This window comes from Salvelinus namaycush, chromosome 35 (genome assembly GCF_016432855.1).
Source record: "Salvelinus namaycush isolate Seneca chromosome 35, SaNama_1.0, whole genome shotgun sequence".
Classification (NCBI taxonomy): Eukaryota; Metazoa; Chordata; class Actinopteri; order Salmoniformes; family Salmonidae; genus Salvelinus; species Salvelinus namaycush.
Window position 1 is genome coordinate 15,665,461 of NC_052341.1, and position 12,425 is coordinate 15,677,885.

The following is a 12,425-nucleotide window of genomic DNA, read 5'->3' on the forward strand; positions in this document are numbered from 1 at the left end:
AACAGCGCTACAAGCTACCCATGAATGGTTGCGGTCCGCCATCAAAACAACTTGAAGAAGGAGAAGCTACTCATGAATTTTCTCCTCAAAAGTCAAATCAGTTTTCCAAAATTGACATACACTAGTACCTAAATGATAACGAAGATTATTAGTAATTACAGGTTTCAAGAAGATCAGGTTGTCCAGGTGTGTCAATATTATTTTGAACATTAGCTAGCTATCTTGCAAGATAATGCTAATTCCACATTGCTAGCTAGCATTTTTGTATGTAGCTTGCTAGCTAACAACAATGTGCATTATGACATTTAGATGTTGTATTTTCTTTAGTAGCTAATGCACTGTTAAATTAATTCGTGAAATTGGTATAATATCAGGACAAATGGCTTTTGCCATAGTTTATCACACAGGGTGAAGGTGTTGTCCTGATACATGGCTGTTGTGTTGTGCTTGCTAACACTGTCATTGCTACACTACTAACCGAATACAGTGATGTCTGAAGAAGTGATCGTCGTGGAGTGGGCAGAGCCTGGTGTGTCAGAGGAGGGATGCCAAGTCCAAATCATTACAGACAACCCCTCTGCAGGTGTGGTACTCAGGCTACAGTAGCCGAATTCAATCAGAGTTTCAGATTGTGATTGTCATGTACTCCTGTGTCAGGAACATTTGTCATATACTCCATTTTCTCACTGGATCTGTGTTGTCACAGTGTTCTCTGACAGCCTCGTCCAGAATATATTGGTGAACACTGTGGTACAAGGCCAAGAGGAGGATCATCAACTACTAGATGACAACGGTAATGACCTCTGTGAGTGAGAACGAATTCTGTGTACTCTGACTATCTTGAATTCCAAGGCCATCAATGGTCTTTGCATGCATCTTTCAAATCATAGTTGATTAGATCTACAGTTGGTAAGTGGAAAGCCATGTTATATCCAATTTAGCTTACCACATGATTGTACCAGCTTACTTAGGCCTATCACTTTGTATTTGTATTTTTACAGATTGTGAGGAGTGTCATACCTCCAACAAAGACCAGTGTGATGTCCAAGGTGGTCTGTCCTTCATGCTGGACTCACCCACTCCAATGGGTATACCCCAGAGGGCCCTCCTCACCCTACCCCATGGGCTGGTGGTAGGCAGGTCCAGTATCCCAGGGGCAGGCCTGGGGGTCCTAAACCAAGGGCCAACTGTGGCCCCAGGAATGCACTTTGGCCCCTGTGAGGGGGAGGTGACTACCAGGGAAAGAGCAGTAGCAAGTGACTATTCCTGGGAGGTGAGTGAGTGCTGATATACTGGGCAATTGTGATATGTAGGGAAATTCAGATGGCTGATTTAGGACCTTTTTACTGAATAGTGTGTTTGTTTCCTATGATGTGTTTTGTATCTGTTTTGCTTTTCGTAGTGATATATGTGTATATTTTTCTATTTGCAGGGCTCATCTGTAAAAGAGACCTTGGTCTCAGCTTGACTCCCTGTCAAAATAAAGGTTAAATATTGTACAAAATACTGTACTATAGTTTGTGTAAAACTAACTGTGTCCCAAACGGCACCCTATTCCCTACTTTTGACCACAGCCCTGGGTGATATTTGGGTGCACCTACAGTGCTATTCCATGGAAATCTTAAGCATGGTCTATACTCTATTTATGACTGTTGTGCCGAGTCAGCTGAGATTATTTGTCATGTTTTTCTATAAAAGCATAGCTTTTTTTTCAGGTCTGGAACAGTAAGAGTGAATCTGAGTACATCGATGCTGCACGAGACACTCATTCCAACTGGATGAGGTAACTTGTAGAACGTACCCTCACTTATTCTACACTAAGTCACATTGCGCTCACTCTCTCTCTGTCGCTCTCTCTCAGGTATGTTAACTGTGCTCGCAATGAAGAGGAAGGTAATCTCATAGCACTCCAGTACAGGGGGATTGTTTTCTTCCACTGCTGCCGCTCCATCCTCCCAGGAGATGAGTTCCTGTTTTGGCCTGGGGGCAGATTCATCGAAAGGTTTAGGGACCCCTCTGACCAAATCTGGCTCCGAAAGTGCACCCCTTCAGGTACTTATCGTTCTGGGTCTCCTTTTACGACCTTGCTCAGGCACTGGGCGTCTAGAAGGCTTATGTGAGGGTGTATAAAGAATAATAATAGGGAATATTACATTTCTCAATCTCAAAAAGGTTGAAAGAATGCCAGTCACTTTAGTAATGTTTAGTAAGACCTAACTTTTGCGTCTTCTTTTCTCTCTGTTTCAGAGTTTAGAACAGATTTGTCGTCTCAGGTTTTCCTCTGCTGTCAGTGCCAGCTTACTTTCACCACCAAGTCCTACCTTCAAAAACATACAGAGAAATCACACTCTCTGGACCTATCACCTGCGTCTGCACTGAGTGAGCTTGACAATCACCTTTCTAACGGCAATGTGAAGCCAGACCCTATGTCGTCGTCCTCTGTAGGGGAGTTGGCCTACCGGTGCCCTCAGTGTCCTAAGAGCTTTAAGCAGAAGGGCCACGTCCAGAGACACATGCGAAATGTCCACTCCAAGGTGAAACCGTACTGCTGCATCCATTGTAGGAGGTGTTTCGCTCAGCTGTCTTGTCTGGCCAGGCACCAGATACGAGTTCATGGCAAGAAGAAGAAGCAGGGAATAGAAGAGTTTATGTCTGAAGAGGTCAGAGGGAAGAGTCAGCCATCCCCTGACAGGACCCAGGAAACTGAGTCCTCCACCTCCGATGCTCCACCTACAGGGGCCTCTGTCTTATTCCCGTGTCCTCACTGCCCATTCTCTTCTACTGTGGAGAGCAGCCTTTGTCAGCACATGAAGAGCCATGACCAAAGGGAAAAGGTCATCAAAATGCAGGCTTTTGTAGAGGTCAGAGGGGAGAGCACCCATAAACCCGAATCCCCAGAACTCCCCTCTGATGCTCTACATACAGAGCCCCAGACAGATGAGCCGGCACAAACAGGTGAGGAGGCCAACAGCTGCTCTCAGTGTGGGAAGAGCTTTAAACAGAAGGGCCACTTCCAAAGACACATGCGAGCTGTCCACTCCAACGTCAGACCCTACTGCTGCCCCCAGTGCAGGAAATGTTTCGCTCAGGGGTATGACCTGGCGAGGCACCAGCTACGAGTTCACGGAACGAAGAAGAAGCGTCGAGTAGTAGAGGTCAGAGGGGAGAATCTGCCCCGGCCGCCCTCTGACAGCGCCTGGGAACCGGAGCCCCCCTCCACCAATGATTCACCTACAGAGACCCAGACTGGAAGAGCTCCCTCTCAGAGACTAAGGAATCTCAGAGTAAAGTCCACCAGGACCTCTAAAGCCAAAACTAAGGCAAACGCACCAAAACAAAGACAAATCAGTACCAAGAAGAGATCCCATTCAGATGCTCTGGACATGGAGAAGGAGATGGAGGGAGATGCTGTTGGAGAGGAGGCCCAGTACAGCTGCACTGAGTGTCAGGGAACCTACGACAATCCAGAGTCTCTCAGATCCCATCAGTGCATCCAGGTTGTGGTGGGGCCGCCGCCGTACTCTTGCTCTACATGTGGGGTTACCTTCAAACGGTACACCACCCTGAAGAAGCACAAGCTCAACAAGCACCCGAAGGAAAATATGCATTATTGCTGCACCCGCTGTGGAAGGTTCTTCAGTCAGGCTGCCGGTCTACAGCGCCACCTGGAGGCAGAAGTATGTAAGGACATCCAGCTGAGCTCTGAAGCTGTCCCCTGCTCCTACTGCCAATTCTCCTTCACCGAGGAGAGGTACCTCCGGAAGCACGTTAAGAGACACCACCCTGAGGAGTATGTCTCTCAGGCCTCAGGCCTGGGCTCAGGCCTCATTCCGCCAGAGCAGAAGGCCGTAGAGGGAGGAGAGGTCCACCTCTGCTTTCAGTGTGGGAAGAGCTACAAGTATGTTAAATGCTTCAAATCGCACAGGTGTTTCCAGTCAGTCACAGCCAAACGGTACTTGTGCAATGACTGTGGGAAAGGTTTCTCTTGTTTCTACAGCCTTAAGCAGCATCAGCGGATTCACACGGGAGAGAAGCCATACCGCTGTTCTTATTGCGAGAAGTGTTTTAGCCACTCTGGACAGCTGAATGTGCATGTGAGGATACACACAGGGGAGAAGCCTTTCCTGTGTACAGAGTGTGGAGAGACCTTCCGTCAGTCTGGGGATCTGAAGCGCCATGAGAGAAAACACACTGGGGTGAAACCATGTACCTGTCCTGAATGTGGGAAAAGCTTCAGTCGACCTCAGAGTCTGAAAGCTCACCAGCTGCTGCACAACGGAGAGAAACTGTACAAGTGTGATCAGTGTGTCAAAAGGTTTTCACGAAATTATCACCTGACGAGACACCATGAAAAGATGCACTCATAATTTGGCTGCACCACACACACACACTATTTACTATTGGGTTCATTTGAAAACACTTGGTTAAGTTGATATTTCTGTAGCAGAGCAACATTCACAGATCAGAATACCATTCTATTTACAACACAAGTAAAAGCATGTGATTTGTGTTTTATTATTGCTCAACCTCACTAACGCTCGTGTTTGAGTGGAAGCAAGTCCCTGCAGCAATGTTCCAACATCTAGTGGAAAGCCTTCCAAGAAGAGTGGAGGCTGTTATAGCAGCAAAGGGGGGACCAACTCCATCCATATTCATGCCCATGATTTTGGAATGAGATGTTCGATGAGCAGGTGTCCATACTTTTGGTTATGTAGTGTATCTTTGTACCTGAAGATAAGGGAAATGGAAAATGAATAAAAAAAGACTTCAGTATCACGGTTCACCATTTATTCCACAAAACATATAATGCAAAGCATGTGCCCTGTACACGCCTAAAATCTTATGAAAATACATAACATGCTCATGAGATATTTCTTCAAATGATCTAACACTCTTTGTGAAATCACCCAGGTCTTGCCTCTGAAATTCAACAAATATCCATTCTAAACTGTTTTTCTTTCCATCATCACTCGTTTCTTTGCATTGCTTATCTTACCAGCTTTAATACAATACCTCACATATGGCGTTTACCATATAAACAACTCAAATATTTCAGTCATCTTAACTATACAAACACACTGGTATGGGAGTTGACACAAATAGGCTTTTTACAGTAAGTTTCCCTCAAAACTGTGAAGAAGCAGGTGAATACTACCTGGCAGTGATTCCATGTGCTACAGTCAGAGGAATGGGGAGTGCACAATAGCTGCTGGTGATGTTTCATCACCATCGAAGTCCATGGTTGTGTTCATTAGGGTACACAACGGACAAGTCCAGATAGGCCTAGTCCTTCCCTGTTTCAGTCCATTTTATTCTGTTTGGTTCCTAATGAACATGCACCAGTTGTGTTTCCCAACACTTTCCATCACCAGTGTCTGCCATTCAGTCAGTGTTGAACACATCTTTGATAACATCCACAATAAAATTAAAAACGATCAGATTTCAAATCTTGTCCATGTCCCTTTGTAGCACAGCAGATTTAGAAACTCTCTTCTGGTCCTTTTTACAATGATTTATTTTATGTAAGTTCAGTTACTTAAGAAAGGGGTTGTTACTGAAGGTTTACTATGCTCTTACTGAATCGCATCAGTAGCCATTACTGGCTAGCGGAGTTGACTGGCTAACAATACACACTACGGTTGTTAACTCTGAAAGGTAGGCAGCAGTCGACTGAAGTTGAGTGACAAACCCCTGCAACGGTTGGATTGCTGATCTAATTGTAGAAGGAGATGGATAGCTGACAGTATCTCTTATTTTCCCTTACATTCCAGTGAAGCACCAACACAATCATTCTATATCTTCTCCAGTGTCAACATTTTACAATTACATGTCTTCCTCAGTCACATAAGTTATCATATGCACCAACGCTTGACTCCATTAGTGCATACATGTTAAATGTTTTACATGTATTAATAAAAAATATATACAAACCAAACTTTGTTTGATAAACCACACAGTATTACAGCTGTAAAATGACAATTCCAGAAAATAAAACATCACAAAACAAAGAAAAGAAAAGGAATTTGTTTTTGCAATTGAAATCAAAAGCCTGGTTTTCTAATTCACCCAAACACTATTTTCTATCAAATGGCCAAATACTGAACACTGGAAAAAAATGAGGAACAGCAACGGTTAGAGCTCCACAGAAGTTCTTGCCAGTATTTTTTTTTAATGTTAAGAAAATGGTTGATTAAACTATCAGACAAACCAGTAGCCATTGGCAATATTACCAGATCAGAAATATTCACAAAACAAACAACAAAAACAGGATTAAAAGGATTGTTAGATAAAGAGATTATATGCAGCAATACAAAGCCTGAGGGTACATGTATGCAACCGCAAACCAAGCTAAAGTTTGAGGCAAGAAATACCCTGGGTCCACTGCAAATACAATACCATCCTGGTATCCACTTAATGTTCTTGAAGAGACATAGGAAACAAGGCTTTTATAAAGGTTCAGATTTCAGCTCTTCAACCCTGCATTCCAGATCTGCTACCTGCAACCAAAGTAACACAGAAAGTTATGGTTACGTATTATGATAGACTACTAGAAACTTTACCAATGCTCTGCTTCACCAATGGTCTCCCCAATGGCTGTGTAACAGTATAACTTTACGTCCGTCCCCTCGCCGCGAACCAGGGACCCTCTGCACACATCAACAACAGTCACCCACGAAGCATCGTTACCCATCGCTCCACAAAAGCCGCGGCCCTTGCAGAGCAAGGGGAACCACCACTTCAAGTCTCAGAGCAAGTGACGTCACCGACTGAAAGGCTGCGGTTACATCGGTTACAGCTGCACACAATGAAATATATAATATTTAACAGACACTTATCTAAAGCAACTGACAGTCATGTGTGCATACATTTCTCATATTGGTGGCCCCAGCAGGAATCAAACACACAAACCTTGGTGTTTGAGCCACACATACAGCCATCAGTCTCCACTATTACCTGTTCATGGAGCTGTCCTGACTCCTCCTTCAGTGATGCCTCGGCCCTGTCCTGTACACAGCGCTGAGTCTCCTTCTTCAGGTACTCAATCTCCCTACAGATGAGACGTCACAGAGAGACACTAATCACACTCAGTGTTTCCCCTATTTTAATTTAGCAACGGTGGCCCAAATTGTTGCCACTGCAAAAATATTTTTCTGCAGAGACGCGCTTTTAAATGTATAGTCAATGGCTCCATGACTGGAAGTCTATGGGAACAGCTACCATGTCATTGCGCTAACGCTAGAAGCAATGCAACCTGTGTGTGTGTGTGTATGGCCCGGCCTTACTTCTGCTGGTACTCCTTGATGAGGCGCTTGGCCTTGCTGTACTTGCGCTCCAGAGCCTGGTACTGGCCCTGCGTCTCCTTCAGGTGCTCGTCCACAGCCTGACACAGACTCTGGGCCTCCATCCAGTAGCCCTCCAGCTTCTCCATGCGCTCCTTGTTCTCCTGCAGGGTCTGCTCCAGCTGGTTCTTGTCCATACGCCAGCGCTGCTTGTCCTGCTCTGCATGGTTCAGCTGGGAGTGTGGAGAAGTACACACACACAGATGCGCATAAGTACACACACACAGGTAGACAAACGGACTGGCCGTAAATGCAACTGAATATTAATTAAGTAGTAGATGTACTGTACAATTAAACATTGGGACATAACATTTAATAACAATCACAATATATATATTTTCTTTTATTTAACCTGGATATAACTAGGCAAGTCCATTAAGAACAAATTCTTATTTACGATGACGGCCTACCAAAAGGCCCCCTGCGGGGACGGGGGCTGGAATTAAAAATACTAAATAAAAATATAGGACAAACCACACATCACGAAAAAGAGAGACACCACAACACTACATAAAGAGAGTGACCTAAGACAACAACATAGCATAGCAGCAACATAATACAACTTAACCTACCTTTCTTTTCAGCTGTTGGATCTCTGCCTGTGTTACAGCATGCTTTATTTGAAGCTGAGGAGAGAGAGTTAAGGAAGTTGTTGCAAAATCTGTCCAAAAAGTAGTGCATTATATAAGGAATAGGGTGACACCGCCCTTTATCTTTAATGGTTTCTCTCACCTCCCGGTACTTATGGGCCAGCTTCTCAGGGTCCGCCTCCAGGGGAGAGATGTCCTCGTTCTCAGCCAGGTCAAACACCTCGATGGCAGACGGCTCCGTGGGGCTGACCTCCTCCTCGTCATCCTCCTCCTCATCAGTACCATATTCACCATCCTGGGGAAAGAGAGGACCGGTGAGCCCGAAGTAACAATTCGGTTTGGGGTTTAATTGATCTCAAGCTCTTAATTGACAGGGCCAAAGTGTCTGCATATTTGAATAGGTTCAATATGCTTCCATCAATCCCATTTCACATTTTTATAAATGCCTGTGACTGCTGCTACTATAACAGCATCATGGTTATAAGAATTTATTCTTAACCGACTTGCCTAGTTAAATAAAGGTAAAATAAAATAATAAAATGGTTGGTTGGTACTGAGACTGGCCACTAGATGGCGTATAACACCATTGAAGAGCATCCCTAGATTGGGGGAGAGAACACAGAACAAACCCTCAACCATTATGCCATCATTCTGCATGTCAACGTAATAAGATGGAGAACATAAGAATGCCCTGCATCCTCATAGGATTTTGATTGGACAGAGGTTTAAAAAAAAAAAAAAAATCATCCTTTTGGGTTGTAAGTACTCTAAAATCTCTAACCCAACAACCCAGAGATGAAGAGGCCAAAACATCAGAAACACTGATTCATTTTGAAAAAGAAGTCCTAGGGAGAGAATTTAATTTATCCTACTTGGCCTATGCTCTCTAAACTGACCTGTTGGTATGCATCACAAATGGCACCCTATTGCCTATATAGTGCACTACTTTTGACCAGAGCCCATAGGAAGAATAGGGTGTCATTTGGGAAGCAGACTTGTGTTTATACTGTCTGGAGGCTATACTGAACAGTAACAGCGTAGCTAAGGGCACACGCCCATACAGCGCACTCAATACTGCCACCGGCTTTGGGTCAATTCTGACAAAGATGTGATTGGCACACATACAGTATCTTAATCCTAAAAGGGTAAAAGAGAACACACAGAGGGAAAAATTTACCTAAAAACACGTATTATTAATTTTAAAAAATTAAAATAGTGACCATGTTTTAGTTTCTCTCTAAACTAGCCGTGTTCAGGGTCGTGTTCTTTAAGGCACAGAGTAGCAAAACATTTAGCAACATAAAGAAAATATCTGTGTTCTTATTGGACACGTTCTGGTAGTAACTCCCCTGCTGGTCTGTCTGTCCATCTGTACTGTACTTCTTGGTTGTCCATGTACTGGCTGTAGACTGGCTGTAGACCAGTTGTAGACCTACCTTCTGGTCATCCATGTACTGGTTGGTTACAGACTGGTTGTAGACCTACCTCTTGGTCGTCCATGTACTGGCTGTAGCGTTGTTCCATCATCTCTCTCTGCCAGCGCTCCTGTTCCAGGGTCTGTTGGATCAGCTGGGCCACCTCACTTTGCTCGCCCGGCTTCTCCCGACCAATCAGAAACCTGCATACAATTACACAGATTTTGAAAATGGCTTTCTATGTGGACTGCAACAAGAGGAACCGCTATGATATGGTCCCTTAGCAAGAAGTTAAATAATCTGAATTATATAACCTCTCAACCTTGACCCAATATGCTCCGAGAGAGACGTGTTTTTCAGTGTAATACTCTCCTCAGCTATGTAAGAGGAATCGGAGTAGTTCAGAATGAGTACCCATAGTCAGTCAGTTATCAAGACCACCACAACAGCCTTAGAATCCCCCCGTTAACTATCAGGTAATTAAATGCTAAACACAGTTCCCATCCTCATTCACCCATCCATTCCCATGGCTGACATTTTTATGAATAGGTCCAACTGACCGCCTGCCTGCCTCAACCCTTCCTTCCCCGTCTACTGATCTATAATGCATGAGCTATCTCTAAAGTCACACAACACTAACAATTACACACACACACAGGAACACCACACACTAACAATTACCCCCATAGCTCTACTGATCACTAGTTCCAGAATTATGAATGAATGAGCCTGTATATGACAAAGCAGTGTTGGGGATTGAGGAACAGGCAGGCGACTCTGGTGCCCCATTCAGTCAGCCACAAATAGACCCCTCTGGCATTTAAGAATGATAATTGTGTTGATGCCTGCTGTGAGCATGATGGTGATGTTTTTATGCTCTTGCATGGTTCAAATGTAAGTTTCAGCTTTGTCTGTGGTTCTGTTGCTGTATCTCCGAAGGGAAGTTTTCACTTTTCATCATGGCCCCATTTGACCTCTGATGACTGACTACTCTGCATGCCCTGGTCTACACAGTATGTATGTGGGAGGATGTGGTCATTTAGACAGTCTTCTCTAAAGTCTAAAGCCGATGCAAAACTAAGAAGAAAATGTGTACAGAAAACCTGAACGGAGTCTGGCGTCACGCAGTACTACAAAGAAAATAGAGTAGGGATTAGAGTTGATGGGCCCAACTTTATACAGGGCCAAGTCATTTAACCTATCTGTATACAAGTGTTTGAGAGAGACATCCATCAAGGCAACTCTATTCCCTCTCAGTAGCTAATTGTTCTCAAAGCAGTAGTAAACTCAGCAAAAAAATAAAATGTCCTCTCACTGTCAACTGCGTTTATTTTCAGCAAACTTAACATGTGTAAATATTTGTATGACCATAACAAGATTCAACAACTGAAACATAAACTGAACAAGTTCCACAGACATGTGACTAACAGAAATGGAACAATGTGTCCCTGAACAAAGGGGAGGGGTCAAAATCAAAAGTAAAAGTCAGTATCTGGTGTGGCCACCAGCTGCATTAAGTACTGCAGTGCATCGCCTCCTCATGGACTGCACCAGATTTGCCAGTTCTTGCTGTGAAATGTTAACCCACTCTTCCACCAAGGCACCTGCAAGTTCCCAGACATTTCTGGGGGGAATGGCCCTAGCCCTCACCCTCTGATCCAACAGGTCCCAGACGTGCTCAATGGGATTGAGATCCGGGCTCTTCGCTGGCCATGGCAGAACACTGACATTCCTGTCTTGCAGGAAATCACGCACAGAACGAGCAGTATGGCTGGTGGTATTGTCATGCTGGAGGGTCATGTCAGGATGAGCCTGCAGGAAGGGTACCACATGAGGGAGGAGAATGTCTTCCCTGTAACGCACAGCGTTGAGATTGCCTGCAATGACAACAAGCTCAGTCCGATGATGCTGTGACACACCGCCCCAGACCATGACGGACCCTCCACCTCCAAATCGATCCCGCTCCAGAGTACAGGCCTCGGTGTAACGCTCATTCCTTCGACGATAAACGCGAATCCGACCATCACCCCTGGTGAGACAAAACCGCGACTAGTCAGTGAAGAGCACTTTTTGCCAGTCCTGTCTGGTCCAGCGACGGTGGGTTTGTGCCCATAGGCAAAGTTGTTGCCAGTGATGTCTGGTGAGGACCTGCCTTACAACATGCCTACAAGCCTTCAGTCCAGCCTCTCTGCGGACAGTCTGAGCACTGATGGAGGGATTGTGCGTTCCTGGTGTAACTAGGGCAGTTGTTGTTGCCATCCTGTACCTGTCCCGCAGGTGTGATGTTCGGATATACCGATCCTGTGCAGGTGTTGTTACACATGGTCTGCCACTGCGAGGACGATCATCTGTCCGTCCTGTCTCCCTGTAGCGCTGTCTTAGGCATCTCACAGTATGGACGTTGCAATTTATTGCCTGCAGTCCTCATGTCTCCTTGCAGCATGCCTAAGGCACGTTCACGCAGATGAGCAGGGACCCTGGGCATCTTTCTTTTGGTGTTTTTCAGAGTCAGTAGAAAGGCCTCTTTAGTGTCCTACGTTTTCATAACTGTGAACTTAATTGCCTACCGTCTGTAAGCTGTTAGTGTCTTAACGTCCGTTCCACAGGTGGATGTTCATTAATTGTTTATGGTTCATTGAACAAGCATGGGAAACAGTGTTTAAACCCTTTACAATGAAGATCTGTGAAGCTATTTGAATTTTTACAAATTATCTTTGAAAGACAGGGTCCTGAAAAAGGTTTATTTTTTTGCTGAGTTTAGTTGGTGAGGAAAAGAAACCTGCTAAAAAGGGAAAAAAAGTGTTAACTAGAAGCCTCTGTAACATCAGAGTGTTGCATCGAAGTGTGCATCCCAAATAGCACCTTATTCCTTATATTGTGCACTATTTTTCACCAGAGCCCTATGGACCCTAGTCAAAAGTAGCATACTATTGCCAAAAACATATCCTCACTTGACGGTGCCTGTGGTGTTCCTGAGGACGGAGGCAGCGAAGGTCTGGGTGACCCCCACCAGACTGGTCCCATCCACCTCCACTATCAGGTCATTCACCTGGATCCTGGGTGGAGAAACATAAAGCAGC

The 12,425-nt window shown here is 44.8% G+C and overlaps 2 protein-coding genes across 4 annotated transcripts in view; one reads left to right on the plus strand and one right to left on the minus strand.

The window, feature by feature from the left end:
- LOC120029530 (histone-lysine N-methyltransferase PRDM9-like) lies at nucleotides 1-4,773 on the plus strand. Of its 3 annotated transcripts, none has more exons than XM_038974792.1 (7): nucleotides 1-186; nucleotides 488-583; nucleotides 707-805; nucleotides 1,002-1,273; nucleotides 1,716-1,783; nucleotides 1,862-2,052; nucleotides 2,248-4,773. In XM_038974792.1, exons 2-7 carry the CDS (start codon nucleotides 490-492, stop codon nucleotides 4,365-4,367), a joined length of 2,844 nt encoding a protein of 947 aa, XP_038830720.1. In that variant the 5' UTR covers nucleotides 1-186; nucleotides 488-489; the 3' UTR covers nucleotides 4,368-4,773. The 3 variants fall into 3 exon arrangements, with proteins under 3 accessions (XP_038830720.1, XP_038830721.1, XP_038830722.1); XM_038974793.1 differs by having other exon boundaries at nucleotides 707-793; XM_038974794.1 differs by lacking the exons at nucleotides 1-186; nucleotides 488-583; nucleotides 707-805 and having other exon boundaries at nucleotides 1,164-1,273; nucleotides 1,433-1,783.
- Nucleotides 4,774-12,425, minus strand: part of LOC120029532 (neurabin-2-like) — a 24,206-nt gene continuing 16,554 nt past the window's right edge. Inside the window, exons 4-10 of the mRNA XM_038974795.1 lie at nucleotides 12,297-12,401; nucleotides 9,416-9,548; nucleotides 8,073-8,225; nucleotides 7,913-7,966; nucleotides 7,284-7,513; nucleotides 6,955-7,048; nucleotides 4,774-6,497 (exon numbers count right to left, since the gene is read on the minus strand). Coding sequence (XP_038830723.1) covers nucleotides 6,447-6,497; nucleotides 6,955-7,048; nucleotides 7,284-7,513; nucleotides 7,913-7,966; nucleotides 8,073-8,225; nucleotides 9,416-9,548; nucleotides 12,297-12,401 — 820 coding nt within the window. The 3' untranslated portion in view covers nucleotides 4,774-6,446. The remainder of the gene's footprint in view (nucleotides 6,498-6,954; nucleotides 7,049-7,283; nucleotides 7,514-7,912; nucleotides 7,967-8,072; nucleotides 8,226-9,415; nucleotides 9,549-12,296; nucleotides 12,402-12,425) is intronic.